This window comes from Alosa alosa, chromosome 2 (assembly GCF_017589495.1).
Source record: "Alosa alosa isolate M-15738 ecotype Scorff River chromosome 2, AALO_Geno_1.1, whole genome shotgun sequence".
Classification (NCBI taxonomy): domain Eukaryota; kingdom Metazoa; phylum Chordata; class Actinopteri; order Clupeiformes; family Clupeidae; genus Alosa; species Alosa alosa.
Window position 1 is genome coordinate 7,920,903 of NC_063190.1, and position 18,569 is coordinate 7,939,471.

Below are 18,569 nucleotides of genomic sequence, written 5' to 3' on the forward strand. Positions count from 1 at the left end.
CCCAGAAGGCCACCTGCACAGCCACCTGTCGCTGCCCTGTTGGCCATGTGCGCTGGCCGGGTAGGTGTCCCACAGCACCTGCTCAGCACACGGCAACTGAGGGTCGTTTTGTAGACCACCTCAGCAGTCATTTATGTACACACATACACACACACACACACATGCACACACACATGCACATGCGCACACAATGCACACACACATGCACACACACATGCACACACACATGCACACACACATGCACACACACATGCACACACACATGCACACACACATGCACACACACATGCACACACACATGCACACACACATGCACACACACATGCACACACACATGCACACACACATGCACACACACATGCACACACACATGCACACACACATGCACACACACATGCACACACACATGCACACACACATGCACACACACATGCACACACACATGCACACACACATGCACACACACATGCACACACACATGCACACACACATGCACACACACATGCACACACACATGCACACACACATGCACACACACATGCACACACACATGCACACACACACACACACACATGCACACACACATGCACACACACATGCACACACACATGCACACACACATGCACACACACATGCACACACACATGCACACACACATGCACACACACATGCACACACACATGCACACACACACACAGACACACACACACACACACACACACACACACACACACACACACACGCACACACACACGCAATACATTATCTTTTCTTGTGAGTGTGAGGGTATATTGTTCATAGTGTGGGTTGGTTGTGTGTGTGTCTGTAGGGTGTCCAGGGTCCCTGTGCGGTGGCTGATTTTGAGCGTCTGCTGCGCGAGTCCCAGAAGGAGGTGCTGAGGCTGCAGCGGCAGCTGTCTGTCAGCGCTGCACGTGAGGCCACACCTGAGGTCACACCCACTGGAGCCCCTGAATCCACCGACATCACCGACAAGGTGACTTACAGTAACCACCCACACATACACCCACACCACTAAGTCCTCCCTCTACTCCAACCCCTACCTTAAACTGTCCCAGGGGAGGTTGCCCAGTATGAGCATGCAAATCAATACCTGGTTAATATAACTGCAAGTGGTGATCATCCGGGTCCAAGCAGATTGGATGAAGCGCCCCCAAGGGGGTAAAGGTTGAACAATTTGATTGGTTCAATTGCAGCGCCCCCTTTGGACCAATTTGCATCATATTTGGTATGGCTTCTGCAAGGGGTGCTCCGATCGATCGGCCGCCGATCATTATCGGCCAACATTCACTCAAAATAGTTTGATCACAATGAAGACCAGAATGACACAAAATTCCAGACACTTACAGGGCTCTACAGTGCGCCCATTGCAGCGAATGCAGCATAAAAACTAGACTAGTCTACACCATACCTGTCAACATTTAGCTTTTTTTTTTGGGGGGGGGGTCAGTGTTTATACTGGATCTGTGTTTGCATATTTAATACGTTTCATACACATGTTTCAACACTGCATTTCGGTCGTTGCTTTTACCTTACCATTACCTTACGCATGCCAGTTATATAGCCTATCCACCAGCTGCCTGCCTGCAGCCTACTTCCAAAACTCCAAAGTCTACACCTGGTCTACACCTCCCATCAACTTCAGCAGTTTACCTGAAGTTTTTCAGTCGCTAAATTTCTCAGTCCCTAAATTAAAGAACCTGTTAAATGGGGTCATTTATGATAAATATTCTTGATTAGGCTCTGCTGGGTTTTGTGGAAGGGAAAATGGGCTGTTTGTTTTAGTAATAGTAGGCCTGCAGTATAGAGTTAGATAGATCACCATTTGCCACAGATGGATTCACAAATGAATTCAATTTTGTAGACTACTTGATATACAGGCTAAATGCAAATATGACAATGCATGATATTATTAAAATTAAAAAAAAAATATATATATATATAAAAACATAAATACCGGTACATGTAATTATAAATATAGATAAACGTATAAATATAATTATAAATAAATATAAAAATAAGGCCAAAAATAAAGTAGGCATAAATATTCTTTAAATGTCATTTCCTGTAAATGTTTATCAGTCATTCTTAATCTTTGCAAGTGGTGCACTGGCATGTTTAACTTTTGGCTGCAGTGTAATGTTACATTATGTGTAAGTTGTTAGGTACAGGGCTGTGTGCCTACATTTTTATCTTTGCTCCTAAATTTGCTAACTTGAGTGCAAGTGCTCCTGGAAAAAAGGTTAGTGTAGAGTGCTGCACTTTCTTTCTATGCCTATCCTGTGATCTGTAATTGGTATCGGCAGATACTGATTTTAGTGATTGGTAATCGGTGATCGGCCCCAAAAACACTGATCGGAGCATCCCTAGCTTCTACTTGTTATTATAAATGAGCCTATGAAGTTTCATGAGAATCAGCTGTATACAATGACATATATTGACTGCTGAAATTTGATTGGCCGTTGTTGGCCTAAGCACCTAAGTTTTCTGACAACCAGACCTCTGTTTTCACCATCCTTGGCAGCTCCCCAAGAAACCTCAGCATTTATAGGCCAGGAAAGAAACAAGCTGTAGGCAAACATGAAAAGTGGACCAAAACACAAACTGATCCCTAAGTGACCCTTGGCTGTTCTCGCGTTCTTCATCCGAGCCATCGAGTTGTGGCAGAGTCCTGGCACTGGACAAGATGTCATGATGAGGGGGGTGGGTGGGTGCTATGGACACATGGACCGGTTCACTTACTCTTCTGAAGTAGGGGTGGATCCCTCCTAAGGCCAGGATTATGTGTGTTTGTTAATATGGAATTTAGTGCAGTGGGTTTTTTTGGGAGCTTAGAGTATGTTTACACTGACATGGATGCTGTTTTGTGGTGTTATATAATGGCTTTCTGGTGGACAAACTGCCAGTAATCTGCAGTAAGACATAATGAGCTGATTCCCTGTCTTGAACTTGGGCCTGTGAGGGAGAGGGAGGAAAACACAGAGGGAGAGCGAGACCGATATGTGTGAAATGTCTTTCTAGCAAGCGTTTTCTAGGGTCTTTATTGTGTCCGTCATTGAGAAAGGAAAATTGAAGCTTTTAAGCAATCTTCCAGCTTGGAAAACATCATCAAACATCATTTATTAGGAACTTTAATGTTGTAATATATTTCTATTAGGCAATTATGTAGGTTACTTGTCTTTTAACATTAAAAAACTGAAAAACATACAACCCTTATGCGTTTGAGTACGATATTAAGGACAAATTCCTAGATTTTACAGAGGTCCCACTGATCATAGTCAGGTCCCATCTATGATTGGTTAACGTAGAGATCTCCTTCTGGACATAATAATCACTGTGTGTAAGGGTCATCAGACAGGTTATTGAAATGAAGATGAGAGAGAGGACAAAGTGGTGATGCTTAAGGGAGGTAGAGACTCCCAAGAAAGTATCCAAGTGTTCTGTGCATGATTTGAGCCATAAGAAGAAAGTGAAATTTGCATGCTTAATAAATATGACAGATCCACTAAAAATAGTGGATTAAATATTAAAAGTGGATTCTCGTCGCCTTATAATTATCCTGCTAAAGGGGAGAAATACACATCCACATAAAGAAGTTGTAATGCTCACAGAGCTGTTGAGCTTAAACCTAAACAATTTACTTCAGTCTGATAAAATCATGCGCAAGGATGGTAAGGACACTGAGAGTGCAGTGGCATTTGTATTTGTATTTGTCATTTGTCACAGACAACCCTGCTATAGTCTGCTACATTTTCCAAAAATAACTGCAGTTTGATACAGAGCATTAACAACATGAACACTTGCAGTGGTGGAGGAAGTACTGAAACTCAGTACTTAAGTAAAAGTACAAATACACAGAGAAATATTTACTTTAGTAAAAGTAAAAGTACCACAATGACAACCCTACTTAAGTAAAAGTAAAAAAGTACCTTCTTTTAAATGTACTTTAAGTATTAAAAGTAAAAGTATTTGCATAATGATTTATTCTCTTAATATCTATATTCTAAAAGGAAAAATCAGTATGGGCTGTGGCATTTTAATTAAGCTAGTTTTAGGTTATACTCAACTAGATAGTTTTAAGCTAATGCAATTGTGCTTGCCATCTGTGGCCCAGTTTACATTCTGACCTACAAGACTGTAATTCTGGTTATTAGGGTGATGCTGAGTAATATCATTCAGCAAAACACGAGAGCCTGAAGTTTAAGGGGTAGACAAGGGAAACGTCGGGTGGATCGTAATGCCAATTATGCTGATTGAACAGAAAAGTTGCTGAGAAAGGTGTCTTTATGATTAAGTTCAGTTTCACTTGGCGCAGACGATAGACATTGAATGAGCTCACGTTACTACCCCCCCAATTGTAGGCTATGCATCTTTATTTAATCACACACAATTAAGGAATATTTCCTAATCTGGAAAATGTTACGTTTTTTTCCGCCACCGGTTCATTAATAGTCTACCATTCATTTGTGCCATAAAATGATCAGGCGTGTGACAGAAGCATGGCATAGCCTGTAACTTCGCTGATCCATGGATAGCAATCTCATCGGAGAGGAGGCCCTAACGCTGCAGATAACAGACACAGTTGCATGTACAGTGTAGCCATGGGTCTGGTGAATATAGCCTACGAATGCAGATGGCTACAAGCTCACGCTTTGCCTGGTCTAGACTAGAAGCTTATGTTTCTAAGAATGCACGTGGCGGCTCCAGAATCTTTGGTAGCAACCCCGGTAAAACAAACGTGTTTGTCAGAGAGAAAAAAAAAACTGATCATAAAATGTATCGTAAAAAGGAACGATGGTGTTGTAGAAATGTAGCGGAGTAAAAGTACAGATAATTGCTGTAAAATGTAACGAAGTAAAAGTCAAAAGTATGCCCTATAAATTTTACTTAAGTAAAGTACAAATACGTGGAAAATTATTAGTAATTAGTATTTGTACTTCGTTACATTCCACCACTGAACACTTGTGGTCAACAACTCAGCGAAGCCTTTTTTCTTTCAGTGCTAGCTGACGCTAGTTAGCTCACTAATTTGGTTTGAAAAAGTCCTGAACTAATGTTAACTAACAAGCACTTTGTCTAGCTTTTTAGTGAACTGCAGGTTTCATTGTTCTGTTAAAGGAGTATTCCAGCATTTTTCAGTCTGGGGCCATAATTGTTTGATGTCTTTAAATACTTTCATTATGGACAATAATTCCAGCAATTCATTCATTAGTACGGAGCCTGGGAGGTGTCATTGCAATATATATATATTTTATTTTTTTTGAATGTGCACTCATTTTAGTAAATAATATGGTAATTATACTACATTGTGTGCCTTATTTTACATAAATTAAAATGCAGGCATGCTTTAGTAAAACATGCACACAATTTAGTAAATTGAGCACACAATTTTGTGAAATGAGCCAATCCAAAACAGAATAAGAAATGTCCATGTCATTTATGTTAAAAAGCCATTTGTCCTATCAACAGTATATGAAATAAGGTATTAAAATTAGTATTACTAAAATAAGTGCTCCTGTCATATTATGCAACATTGCAGTGCCCTTTGTATGGCTTGGGCCTAGAGTTAAAAGTTTTTCTGTGAATCTCACCCTTCGCTCTAAAGCTCAGATGGAAATGCCAGTACTGGTAATCTGTCATTTGTCAACACACACACACACACACACACACACACACACACACACACAGAAAGGGGCCATGTTGTGTGTGTGTGCGCACGCACGCTAATCCCCTCTGACAACAGAATGGTACAGTCCAGTAATCCTCTCTGTGTTGCCGTGGTTGCGGTGAGAGGGTTCTGGATGGTAGGTAAGACTCTAACCGGACCAAAGACTTCTCGTGCTCACCCAGCTCTGGACAACAGGGAGCTGGGGACGGCCTACACATTTCCACAAGTGTCAGGAGAGGGGTAGGTCACCTGTCGTATGTGTCTGTGTGTTTTCTGTGTGCGTGTGTGCATTTGCCTGTGCACATCTGTGAGATAAGGATGAGAAGTAGAGTGTATAGGGTGCAGACTGGGCCATGCCCCCCGGTTGGCATTAAGAGATATACGCTGCGTGCATGCTGTGCCCATGATCATGGCAGTGCCAGAATCTCATGCAACGCCCAAAACAGCAAGGGCTTTTTCGGTTGTTTTTCCCATCCCAACTTATCTCTAGCCGCTCCGAGTTTAGGCTGCACCAAAAGATGCCGGCCAGATTATAGCTTTCCGTGCACACCCGCGGCTGTTTTTCCTCATTGTGTGGTGCACATACTGCTTAGCAGACTCTACATCAAGTAGATTTCTGCTGTCCATCCATTTGCTGGATCAGAGGAGAGGGTGAATCTGTGCCCGGCACGTCCCAGCTCTCTCCTGTTTCACCACGCAGCAGCTGGAACCGGGAGAGGAGAGGAGAGGCCTAGTCCAGTGACGACTGACGAAATCTCTGTTTTGTAACAGTCCGAGGTTTCCGTGTCCAGATGTGGGAATTTAAGTGCCGTGGCATGGCTCAAGACAGCCTGGCCACTGGGCTACGCGCCGTGGGATATCTCTGCATCGATATGTATTAAAAAAGAAAAACGTAGCACGCCGGCCAATCCATTAAGGTGCTTTTAAAAGAAGTGATCCAGTTACCCGTTTCAGTTGTCCACAGGGATTACAGCAATGTGCTTATGGCACCTAGGGCCTGCCCCATCTGATCTGTGTGCCTTCCTAAGCATGGGCTAGGACTGGGTGTACCTGGGTTAACACGCCGAGGAGCCGGAGAACAAGAATGTGTTAGGGGGTTAGCTAACACCAGGTGCTTATTAGCCATTACATGCCTGGTTATACATTTGTCTTGGTGTTACATTACAGTATTTTTGAAGTGTGTTTAATGCAGTGGGGATGACAGAAGGTGCTCTTTAGTTAGCATGAAACTGTGTGGATTGGTCTACATTATAAGTACATAGAAATCGATCAACTCACTTCTAGTTCTGGTTGGTATTGTTGGCTATGAAAAGCCTAAGATTACTCGGCGTCGTTCTAGGAGCTCTGAAATATTGGTTAGAGTCCTTCACGAATGGTGACATCAAGGGGTTGGGATTATCCAGCTTCCCATGGGAAAAGGCCGATATAATTCCCATCTCTCCCCTTCACTTTACAGCGAGGCTGACCTACACACTGTGCTGGGTTACAATCCCCTGTTGATTAGATTACCAGCTCTCAAAGTTCAACGTAAATATTCATGAATAAACTGTCAGGACGCATGTTACCTTCCTACACAGATTTCCACGGGGTTGACTTTGTAAGCTCATACAGCTCAGTTCAGACAATTCAGCTGGAGCTGCCCTCAGCCGATAAGCTTAGTGTGCCACAGGTGCTGCTATGTGTGGAAAGAAGGGTGGACGTGTTGGTTTTGTGGGACTCACGGGTGAGATGTTCCACTCGAGTGGTTGTCAATGATGCAGGTCAAACGAGGTCAGCAGGTGATAACCTCAACACTGAGCCCTGAACTGCACTCTGCCTGTCTCACACAGCGACACTTGCTTACTTACTTATTCATTTGGCTGAAGATTTTATCCAAAGATACTTACATTTGTCAATTATTACAAGGGCCAGACTTCCCAGAGCAACTCAGGGTGAAGTGCCTTGCACAACTGTGGCAGCCAGGAATTGAACCCACAACTGTTTCTGGCTACTTCATGCTTGCCCAGTTCCTTATCAAGTAGACTACCACCACTTGGGCCCCTACACCTGCAGGCACCTCTCACAGTGCTGCAACCCCATGCTGCACAATTGCTGTGCAGATATAAATCCTTTTGTGCAAACTTTGGAAAGAAGGTGCTTTAACTGTTCATATGTCTTGAGTTTTTTTGTTGTGCACCTGAAGCTCTAAAATGGTGCAGATTTATCTGAATACATGCCCAATCTACTCTTTTGCATGATCCAGATGTCACACAGCTCAATCAACATCCAGTTTTTTCATTCCACTCCAGGGCTCTGAACTTTGTCTTTGTTACTACAGTACAATTTCTATGCTCACTCTTGACATGGGCTTTCCTGTTTTAAAGAGTTGTATTTTTCTGTAACTTCAGCTTGCACACTCCTCCAAAGATCTCAGAGCCATCTCTGTTTTATGTCTTTCAGAAATGAGGAGGATATCACCCACACACTTTTCTCAAACAGGGTTACATGTTTGGGATCTGTCCATTGCCATTATTATTTATTTTTACAAATGTATACAAACTTTTAAGTTATTTAAAAACTATAATAAATATCACTTAAATTACGCTGAAGAAAATGATCAGTCATGTTGTGAGGGTGGAGCGTGTGACGTTGCTATCAGCCCAGCTTAAAGGCACACCCCTCATCCTCTGCGGCGCTCGTTTGATCCTGTTACTTGGTCACGGCCTTGGCTGGAGTGGCACAGTTCTGCCGAGAGCATTAAAAGGTGTCAGTCTAAAATTAGCCGCTGATTCTCGACTCTTAGCTCCGCTGAGGAGAGAGAAGCTGACAGCAATGTCATGCATTTGTCCAGTGTCCAGTGCATTCGCTCCTGTCGGCTAACCAAGGTCATAGCCAGCCGTCTGCTCAGGGTTGTGTTTTTTATTATTATATAAACCGTATGATCTCCCACTACCTGTTGATGGATGACTAGAATTATCTTTTCATACAGGATACGCAGTAAAACAGAGGGCAGGGTTGTAAACTATGCCGTTGTCCTTCTACATTCATATGAAACCTTGCTTCTGAAACCTTTCAATCTCTGTAACTGGAACCTTAGCTTTTCTTACAAATGGTCCAAGGTAACACCACCAATTAAGAGGCTGCTAATTACGTGAGGGCGGACTATTTAAAGTTGCCATTCATACATTGTCCTTTGTTGACTCTGAGGAAGACACCTTCTGTGTCGAAACGGCAGTCTGTTTGCACCATATTAAAACTTAGAATTGACCGGGTGCTCCAGAAGAGTTCCTTTATGCTGTGGTCCAAGGTTCATTTTGGATATCAAAATGCTTAGCCTCTTAGTATCTCAGTGTTTAAATATCCCTGAGGGACACTGGTACTGATCTGATAATGTTGTTATTTGACTGTACCAAGATGATTTGTGGAGTGTGGTAACGGGAGGAACACACACATCACACAGAATCAAAGCACTATGAAGAGAAAAAAAACAACAACTGGCTTTTTGCGTAAAATGTTATGCACGCATTAACTTCTACATAATGTTTAGTGTGGTAACATGTTTCCTCCTCTGTTAGGCCGCGGCTGAGACCCCGCCCCCAGCTTTAGATGAGGCCCCTCCCACACTGGAGGAGACTCCTGCAGAGGAGGCGGAGCCGGGGACACGAGTGATACCTCAGTTGAGTCCAAGCCCCACCCACCCCCAGGAGCAGACTGAGGAGCAGCGTATTGAGTTTCTGGTGAGAATGAGGGCCACAAACTCACAGATACAGAAATACCCTCAGCACTACTATGTGCCTGTTAAATAGATGTGCAGTTATACTTGGGGTGCACATACCTTAACTGGAGCTAACTAGTTGCCTGAACTACTGCGTTAGAAATATGCTGTTTTTTTATAAATGTTAAAGAAACACGCCAGCTGTTGGGACATTGGTTTATTGGCTGTCTACCCCAGAGTTAGATAAGCGGATACATACCCTTCTCTTCTCTGTGCATGCAATAACCCAGTCTGACACTTTTAGCCTAGCTTAGCATAATTCACTGGATGTGGGTTACACCAGCTAGTTTATAGCTAGCCTGTAGCTACAAGGGAGCTAAAGGCTAACTGGTGTAACCCACTTCCAGTCAATTAATATAATATTAGCAAATTCTTTATGTAGAAACAACAAATGACCGGCTTAGACACAATAGTCCCAGTTTTTCTGATTTCTCTGAATAGTATTGCATTAGCCTTCATGCCCTGTCCTTAGCTAGCAATTAGCCTCTATGTGGATCCATATTCCATATTCATTCACCAGTAATTTCTTCAGTATTTGCAATGGCAATACTGAACTAAGCTGATTTCTGCTTTTGTTTGGCCTGTGTGTAAACTGCATTTAGAATAATTAAAGGATGCTAAGCTTTGTAATTCCTTGGCGTTAGTGTGCCAGAGGTCAATATTTAAATCACATGCTTATTCTTCCAGGATTTCAGATTAATTCAGTGGTATATATGCACAGTCATTCATTTCTAAACGATATACAGCAGGTGGTGTTTACTGCAGATTTTCAGTGATTTTGCATCTCAATATCTCAAAATCCAGTATTGGATTTTCACATCTAAAATCCAGTATTGGATATTGCAGATAATTAAAAGAGCCCATTGTATTGGTCGTGCAGTCTAAACAGTCCTGTCAGCATATTTCTCGGCACTGGTCATAAATGAACAGCTTTTTTGTTGTTGCAGGAAAGTGAGTTGAGCAAAAAGAGAAAAGAATGTGAAAGTCTTGAGCATGATGTTAGGAAGCGGCAGAAGAGATGTCTGGATTTGGTGAGTAGCACTCTTGTCCTTTTCCTAATGCACTCAACATCCTACCGTGTTTATGCATGTAATACAAACATGCTGGTCATGTTTAGTTCAGTAGAAGCACCGTAGTAGACCTCCAGTACCACTGCTATTGTGGTTTGCCATTTTCCCTATTCCTATTGGTAAAATTTCTATACAGCCTTATGGTTGATGGGATGGCAGTCCTGGATTTATTCTCAGTCCGATTTCGATCAGGGCTTTGACCAAACCATTAGCTCTTGCTCTTCTTTTTCTGCTTGAGTATCAGTTTCCGGTTCCAGCATCTCTGGCTGAATTTCTCCATTTAGAATTTAGAATTTGCTATTGTGTGCTATTGTGTGTGATGCTGTAAAGTGTTTAGTCAGGCCGAAGGTGACAGAGGAGCAGGGAGGCTCCTGCAAGCAGAAATGGGAGTTAGCATGTTCATACATCCCCACATAATACATTAGTCAAATATGTAGAGTTATCCATTCCAAGCCAATTCCAATTCATTTGGAGGAAAAACCATTTCAATTCTAATCCATTTGGAGGAAAAACTTCTGAATGTGTTTTTTTGAGGAATAGAGATTCGTTTTTACACAGCATTTTACACAGAGAATCCTTTTCTACACAGCATGTGGGTGGTGTGATGCACTGTCCTCTTTCTTCTTATGGAGCCGGTGATGCTCAATTGACATCAAAGCACTTAGATATCTAGAGTCTTCATTCGTATATTCTTTTTCTCACTTGAATACTTTTGCAAGCCACTGTATTTGCTGTAGTAACAGTAAATCTGCAGTGTGATCTTGTTGAGTTCTGAAATGTGTGCGTGTGTGTGTGTGCATTGTGTGTGTTTTTCTCCGCTACCAGGAGAGCCAGCTCGATGAGGAGCGTGGCAAAAATGAGAGATTAGCCGAGGAGGCAGAACTCCTCAGGCGGAAGGCTCAGCTGCTTGACCAGGTGAGTGACCTCTCCTCCACTCCCCCTAGAAGTATATGCAGGCATGATTCCTGAGCCCAACGTTTCGAGTCCATGTTGCTGTTATTGTTCCTTTTTTTTTGTGAGTGGTTTTGGATGAAAGCGTCAGCTAAATGTAAATGTAAAAGGGTCTACTAGATACCAGTCAAGTCTAGTCAACTATATAATAATTCAACTGAACATCCCTAAAAGAATAATCCCAATTGCAGCTGACAGCAGGACAGCATTCTGTGCCCCTACTGTATCAGCTGCAGAATTGCACGATTGACTTCATTTTGTCATTTGGTACTGAGATTTCATCATATTCTGTCACCTGCCGTCTAAATGGAAATGTATGTAAATGCTGATTGTTTATTATGGTGAGCAGTGATCTGGGACTCGTACCAAGTAAAGATAATAGCTAGCAGCAAAGCTAATGGTCACAGCTATCATGTGGCCTCCTAGTTATTATTAATAATAATAATAATAATAATAATAATAAGCTGTATTTGTATAGCACCATTCACAGAATGCAGCTCAAAGTGCTTTACATTTGGAAAATTTAACACAATAATAGAGAAGAAAATAATAATACCAATAATACATTTTGAGGAGCACAATGTCAAGAAGACATTTAGCTAGAGCACCTGTCTCCTATCCCCAGTGAGAATGACCCTAAAGCTGGGTACACAAACCCAGGTTCGCTCAACGCCCATTGCCGTCACCTCAAACTTGTGATTTTAATGATTTTAACTTTGTTATTCGAAACGTCTCATTGCCTGTAATAGTCAAATTTCATTAACATTCCATGGTCTCTTATTGCCAGTTTATTTCTGTCGGAATGTAGCGTGAAGACTGATGAGGCAACAGGGCTGTGATGTATAGTGATGTCCAGTGAGGGGATGTGAAATGTTGTGATTGTTCCCCAGTCCCAGACTGAGAATGAGGAGCTGAGGCAGGAGCTCTCTGAAGTGAGCGCTCAACACAATTCAGTTCTCGAGGAGAACCAGAGACTCCGTGCCAAACTGGAGAACCTAGAGCAGGTCCTAAAGGTATTGTCTGGGCCTTCATATCACCAAAGTTTTCCTTTATGTGTAAAAAGGAGGATCACTAGGAGCTCAATTTACTCTTAACTACGAAGTCAGCTAGGTTATAATCTGACATTATTCAGATAGATTATAATCTGACTTTAATCAGCTAGGTTATAATCTGACTTTACGACAATTTTAATTTGCGAATGCTGTGCTCTGTATGTGAATATATACAGGTATGCATAAAATGCCATATTTTCATTTTATTGGGCACATAGTCACACATTATGGTGATACTGCACTATAAACAATAGATTTAGTTAATTGATTGATTATTATCAATATCTTTCAACATCGTGTGTGTGTGTGTGTAGCACATGCGAGAGGTCGCTGAGCGAAGGCAGCAGCTGGAACTGGAACATGAGCAGGCACTGGCTATCCTCAAGTTCAAGCAGGATGAGATCAAGCGGCTACAGCGGGTGAGTCCCCTCGGGCCCTCAGACTCTGGCGTCCGTAGCAGGCCCTCAGCACCGTCATCATTCAGACCCTGCTGCTGTTTTGTGTGTGTGTGTGTGTGTGTGTGTGTGTGTGCTCAGATCATTTGTCAGCCTTGCATACCGTTTGGGCCAGAGCTAGTTCATTAATCCCTTCTGCCAAATACATACATCAACATGCACAATATAGTTGACTTGCGGCAAACTCTGCTACTGATGCTGCTGTTTGCTGTTGTTGTTGATAAATAATAATAATGATGATGATGATAATAATAATATACTTATTTAAACCAATATTGGAAAACCTTATTGAAACAGATTATAACATTATTATTGTGAATAACGAGTTATTGTGTTAATAAGCTCTCTTCTGTAAAGACCCCCCATAACCATGTCATGTTGGCATTAGCACAAGCCATAGCCCTCTTCAGTACGCCTCGGGCCCCCTGTTAGCCAGCTGAGCCCAGTCTGCTGTTGGTTTGGCCAATAAAGAGCCGCCCAGCAGGGGGTGCCATCAGGGCCGAGGCCATGTTGGGCTCCACTTCATTATAGAGGCACCAGTTTAATCCCTTTACTGCAAACAGAGTGCTTCGTACACACAGCACATAACAAACACGCCGCTTAGTGAACATGCTTGCTTGGCACATGAGAGTGCTTTTCATACACAGAGTTATTGCATGTTAGCGTTTGGTTTTTATCCTGATTTAGTGTAGTGTAGTGAAGTAAGTTGTGGTTTCTGAGCTGCTGTTAGTATGTGTGCTATTTGATTATTTGCTTTATTTAGTTATATAGATATATATTATTTGACATAATATAATTTATTGTTTTATTTATTGCAGGCACAGTTATTTGCCAAACGGGAGCATGAGGGTGTTGTTCAGGTGCTGGAGGTGAGCTGCCGTCTGCATGCCTGTGTTCCTGTATGTCCTTCATGGTTTCAGGCAACCCCCAACAACCTACCAGCGCCTTTAGGAAAGCTTTGGAAATGTTGACACAGGAGAGAAGATGCTTGATTTCACCGAGAGTACATTCTGAGTAGCGCAGTAAAATATCATGCTCACACACGCCTCCCTTGATGTTGTCATGTCACAGCTTTTTTTTACCAGAACTTGATGGTCTATTTCTTTTTCTTTTCTGTCCTGTAGTCTGTGGTTCATGACTCAGGACATATGCACTTTTGGTGTAAGCCAGTTAAATGCCACGGAAGGGTCAGACCGAGTGTGTCTGCAAAACTCTTTGACTGAACTCAAACGGCTTAAGTTCAGGAAGACACGAGTTGTGGTGTCTCAACTGGCTCCCATATATACACGCCAGTGCCTCATTTATATTTAAATGTGGCTTTCTCTCCGTCTCTGCTCGGTCGCAGACGACACAAAAGGCCTGGGCCACTAATGGAGATGGAATGCATAATTGAGTCTTTGTTCTCTGTTCAAACACCTGTTAGCGCTGATGCAGTTGTGAAAGCCTGCCAACGTGCTTTTGTGCTGCACTGTGTGCTATAATGCGCCCACCCTCCGGCCACACATCAGGATGTACGCCTCTGTGTGCACTTTTCTCGGCGCCAACTTTCTCGACTTTTGTTCCTCCAACTCTCTCTCTCTTTCTATCTCTCTCTCATGAAGCCCCCCCCCACCACCACCACCGCCCCTGACTCCCTTTGTGTGTGTTCTGTTGCTCAAGAAGAGGAAGTAGCTCCTCTCTCCTGTGTCAAATGCAAAGTGTCACTTCAAGTGTCCCTGTGGGTCCATGGCGTTCACCTCCTCGCCCCTCCAACCCCCATTGTAATAAAACCTAGCAATTTGTGTTTCATTATGTGTGGGGCACAGACTAAACTAGAAGCAGAAATTCTTTCATGGCCCATCAATATTCTCTCATTAAGTATGAGAGCAAGATGACACCTTAAAAGGCCTGATGTGAAAGACCGAGAGTTGAATAGTGTTGAAGAGGCTCTCTAGCCTGAGCAAAGGGGTGTTGCTACTGTTCAGTAAAGATAGTTTCTCTGTCCCCATATAATTAATGAAGTTTGTGTAATTCTCATTCTTAGGAGTTGATCCAGCTTGTGTTGCGGAGGGAGTTGGTACAGTGTCCTCCAATTTTTTAAATGCTATCTCTCGCTAACTCCTATTCTCTGTCTCTCTCTCTCTCTCTCTCACTTTCTATTTTTTTCTCTGACTTTCCCCGCTCTTAACCCAGATCACTGTGTACATCTGTGTTGTTGAAATTTGACTGAATAGTCTGCAGAGAGCTTTTTTTAGAGTTTTGTTCGGTCCAAGATTATTTTTTTATCAATCCAATTCTTACGCAAGGAGTCTAAATGGGTGTAGTGTGAGATCTGGGCGACTGATAGCGCTGCACCTTCTGCAGGATGTGCACAGTGATCAGTGGGCTGATAGGCCTCCGTGCGTGCTGGAGTTCCACTAATAATCACTGAACCATGTCTTCTCCCCCCTGATGTCTAAGCATGCATGAGGTTCTGAGGTGGTCTGTTTTGTGTCTTTGTGTTTGTTTTGTGTGTTTGTTCTTTTGCTGTGTTCTCTTGCTGCTAATCAGAACACACTGGACTGCATGCAGGTATTAGCTCAACACGAGTTTCTCGTAGTGTGTTTTACCCCCTTCCCCCGTCCCGTCCTGTCCTGTGCCCTCAGCTTCTACACTCTAGCCTAATCCTTGCCCCTAAGCATCAACCAAACCATGACGACTACTGTGTCTGTGTGTGAGTGTGTGCACACAAATGCTGTGTGTATGTGTGTGCATTTGTTTGTGTATGTGAAACGTTACATACAAGCGATACACAGGAAACCGGCCTGATGTCATGATGTCCTTGTTTGGTGTCTCTGAGTCTCAAATTGCCTGTTCAGAGACACGGATGGCTGGCCAAGCAGCAGCACATACCTCAAGTGTTTGCTGAGTGCAACTCCTAGTTATATGAGTGTATGAATGTGTGTGTGTGTGTGTGTGTGTGTGATTGCGGGTGAGTAAGGGATGATGGCAATGTTAAGTGAGCATCGCAGCTAGAGACAGCAAGCTCTTTAGCCTGTGTGTGTGTGTGTGTGTGGATGTTTCCTTGCGCTGCTCTATGCTCTATATCTCCATACTGAGTGTGTGGGAGCGAGTAGAGTGAGGCCCTGTCAGGTGCTGGAATCCTCTTTGAATGCTAAGCTGTCCTGCTGTGTCCTCTCGCTTGCTGCAGCTCCAGCCGGACAGACAGGCCTCTGAGCTCTCTGTTAAAGCCACACCGCCTCATTTCTCAACGTGCCGCTGACACACTAATGAATGAATGTAATTGAATCTCCCCTTGGGGATCAATAAAGTATCTATCTATCTATCCTATCTATCTATCTATCTATCTCTATCTATCTATCTATCTATCTATCTCTATCTATCTATCTCTATCTATCTATCTCTATCTCTATCTATCTATCTATCTCTCTATCTCTCTATCTCTCTATCTCTCTATCTATATCTCTATCTATATCTCTCTATCTATATCTATCGCCATAGAGATGTGCACATTTTAGATAAGCTGCTAGTGGACACTAATAGATAGTCATTTGTATACCAATAGATAAGTGTGTTAGTAAGTTTGATTTGGTATATTGTGATCTTAGATAATACAGTATGTGTGCTATGCAGGCGTATGGGTGTGTGCGGGTGTGTGCTTTTCGTCGGTGAGGAGGAGTCTACAAACTCTTGTGTTGTATGAGTGTGAATGCATGCTCAAGAGTATGTGCACGTGAGTCTGTCTGTGTGTGAGTCTGTGTGTATGTGTGTGTGTGTCTTTGTGTGTCTGTGTGTGTGTGTGTACATGTGTACTGTAGTGTGTTTGTGTGTTCGTATGCGAGCTTGGGTGTGTGTGACAGGAAGCCGCACCGCAGCCGGAAGCCAAAGCGGCCGTGTTCACATCTCGCACCTCTACACACTCTCTCTCTCGGAGCAGAAAGGAGCAAATAAAAAGGCGGCTTGTTGCAGCTGGAGTTGCACGGCACGCTGTGCTGCACATGACTGCCATGCTTTTGCACCCTACATTACTATAGCCTCTCACTCGCCAATACCTCTCAGCCTCTCTTCCTGGCAGCCTCTTCATCTGCCACTTGCCCTTTCACTGCTTTTGTATATATGCGCTCAGTTGCACATGAAATGCATATATACGAAACAGTTTGAACTTTATATAATGTTGTATTGACATGTGAATTTTGGAATGAAATAATACATGAAATGTGGATTATTAAAGCATGTTAAGCATTTCCTCTGAATAAACACTAGAATAGGCTTAACAACTTTATGAGCTAAGTGTTCATGTGCTAAGTGTAACGCCAACTCCGTCTCGTCCGCAGTCCAAGGTACGTGAGCTGGAGGACAAATGCCGCAGCCAGAGCGAGCAGTTCGGCATGCTCTCGCAGGAGCTGGAGAAGTTCCGGCTGCAGGCCTCCAAGGTGGACCTGGACAGCTCGGGCTTGCTGTCCCACCCCAGCCTCACCCACCTGACCAACGGGCTCCCGGGGGAGACAGGTAGCCTCCAAAGCTGAGAACACCCCCCTCCCTCCCCCCGCCCCCAACACCACCCACCTGTTCCAAATGTTTACTGGTTCTTCCTCCTCATTGTTAATCTCACGCCTCTCTTTTCTAAGTGGGGGGATTTCCAGCCTCTCGTTTGTGCCATGCTGAGTCTGAGCCTCCAGGCATGGGAGTCTGTCAAATCCACATGATGCAGTATTGAGTAATACTCAGCCTTAGTACTAGATATGCCCAGTAGTATCATGCATATTGAGGTGTCCTTCACAGGAAATACACATGCCTGATTGGCTGGTAAGATATTTGTACATGGGGACACTACTGCAAGAAGCAGTGACTTTTCTGTGTTAATGTCAATGATTATGAGAACCACAGTGACGACAGCAGTAGTGTTTTTTACACATTGGCTTTGAATAATAATATCCCCTTTGCCTCAGTACATGAAGCAATGGACTCCACAAAGGACCCTCTGTTCTGCATGCTGGTTGCATTCCAGTGCTAAATGACCAAACAGAGGCATGCTAGTGCTGTCTGCTCCTTAGAGACCTCTGTTGTGCCTTGTGCTGTCTCTCCCTGTAGGCGCTAGTGATGCAGAGGTGATGCTTTCTCTCGGTGATATTGCCTTCTGGACTCTGGAGGGGACAGATGTTCCCCCCTGTGCCGCTGCGGAACAGGGTATCCACTCAGAGTTGTTTGGTTTTTTTTTTAGTCGTCTCCCTCACGGTCACTTCCTTTTTTTTCTTCTGTTCTGTTATCCTGTGGTCACCTGCATGATGGTCCACTATGCCACTGAATGGTCACCGCCTGGCTTGGTGATAGAACTGGACCAGGTCATGGTCATGGTCCCTTTTGCCACACCGCCGTGGTCAAACACCATGCATGACCGGAGCATGGGAGAGTCTGTGTGCAGCTCATTTTTCGGTGGCGGTGGAATGATGCCATTTTGTTTTGTTTTAAAAAGTGTATTAGCACAAATCCCATTTGATCCCTCCAATTACACTAACAGTATATCATTTCTGAAGATTTTTCAGTTTTTTGGTTGTTGATTTCAGTTGTTAAATGCTCAGTGTTTTAAATATCTTTCCCATGCTAAAATCTAACGTTGAGACC

The 18,569-nt window shown here is 43.3% G+C and overlaps 2 protein-coding genes across 3 annotated transcripts in view; both read left to right on the forward strand.

The window, feature by feature from the left end:
• LOC125291428 (RIMS-binding protein 3C) overlaps window positions 1-12,536 on the forward strand; it is a gene marked incomplete at its 5' end in the record, with an annotated part of 52,626 nt that extends 40,090 nt beyond the window's left edge. Inside the window, 5 exons of the mRNA XM_048238181.1 lie at window positions 830-994; window positions 9,241-9,402; window positions 11,336-11,425; window positions 12,352-12,474; window positions 12,525-12,536. Of these exons, the coding sequence (XP_048094138.1) occupies window positions 830-994; window positions 9,241-9,402; window positions 11,336-11,425; window positions 12,352-12,474; window positions 12,525-12,536 (552 nt within the window). The remainder of the gene's footprint in view (window positions 1-829; window positions 995-9,240; window positions 9,403-11,335; window positions 11,426-12,351; window positions 12,475-12,524) is intronic.
• Window positions 834-18,569, forward strand: part of LOC125284319 (RIMS-binding protein 2) — a 40,089-nt gene continuing 22,353 nt past the window's right edge. Inside the window, exons 1-9 of one of the 2 annotated variants that reach the window (XM_048228234.1) lie at window positions 834-994; window positions 9,241-9,402; window positions 10,388-10,471; window positions 11,336-11,425; window positions 12,352-12,474; window positions 12,828-12,932; window positions 13,787-13,837; window positions 17,282-17,456; window positions 18,039-18,134. In XM_048228234.1, the coding sequence (XP_048084191.1) occupies window positions 12,831-12,932; window positions 13,787-13,837; window positions 17,282-17,456; window positions 18,039-18,134 (424 nt within the window). In that variant the 5' untranslated portion in view covers window positions 834-994; window positions 9,241-9,402; window positions 10,388-10,471; ... (1 more) ...; window positions 12,352-12,474; window positions 12,828-12,830. Of the gene's footprint in view, window positions 995-9,240; window positions 9,403-10,387; window positions 10,472-11,335; window positions 11,426-12,351; window positions 12,475-12,827; window positions 12,933-13,786; window positions 13,838-13,898; window positions 15,519-17,281; window positions 17,457-18,038; window positions 18,135-18,569 lie in introns of those variants that run through there. The other variant, XM_048228240.1, reaches the window with a different exon arrangement.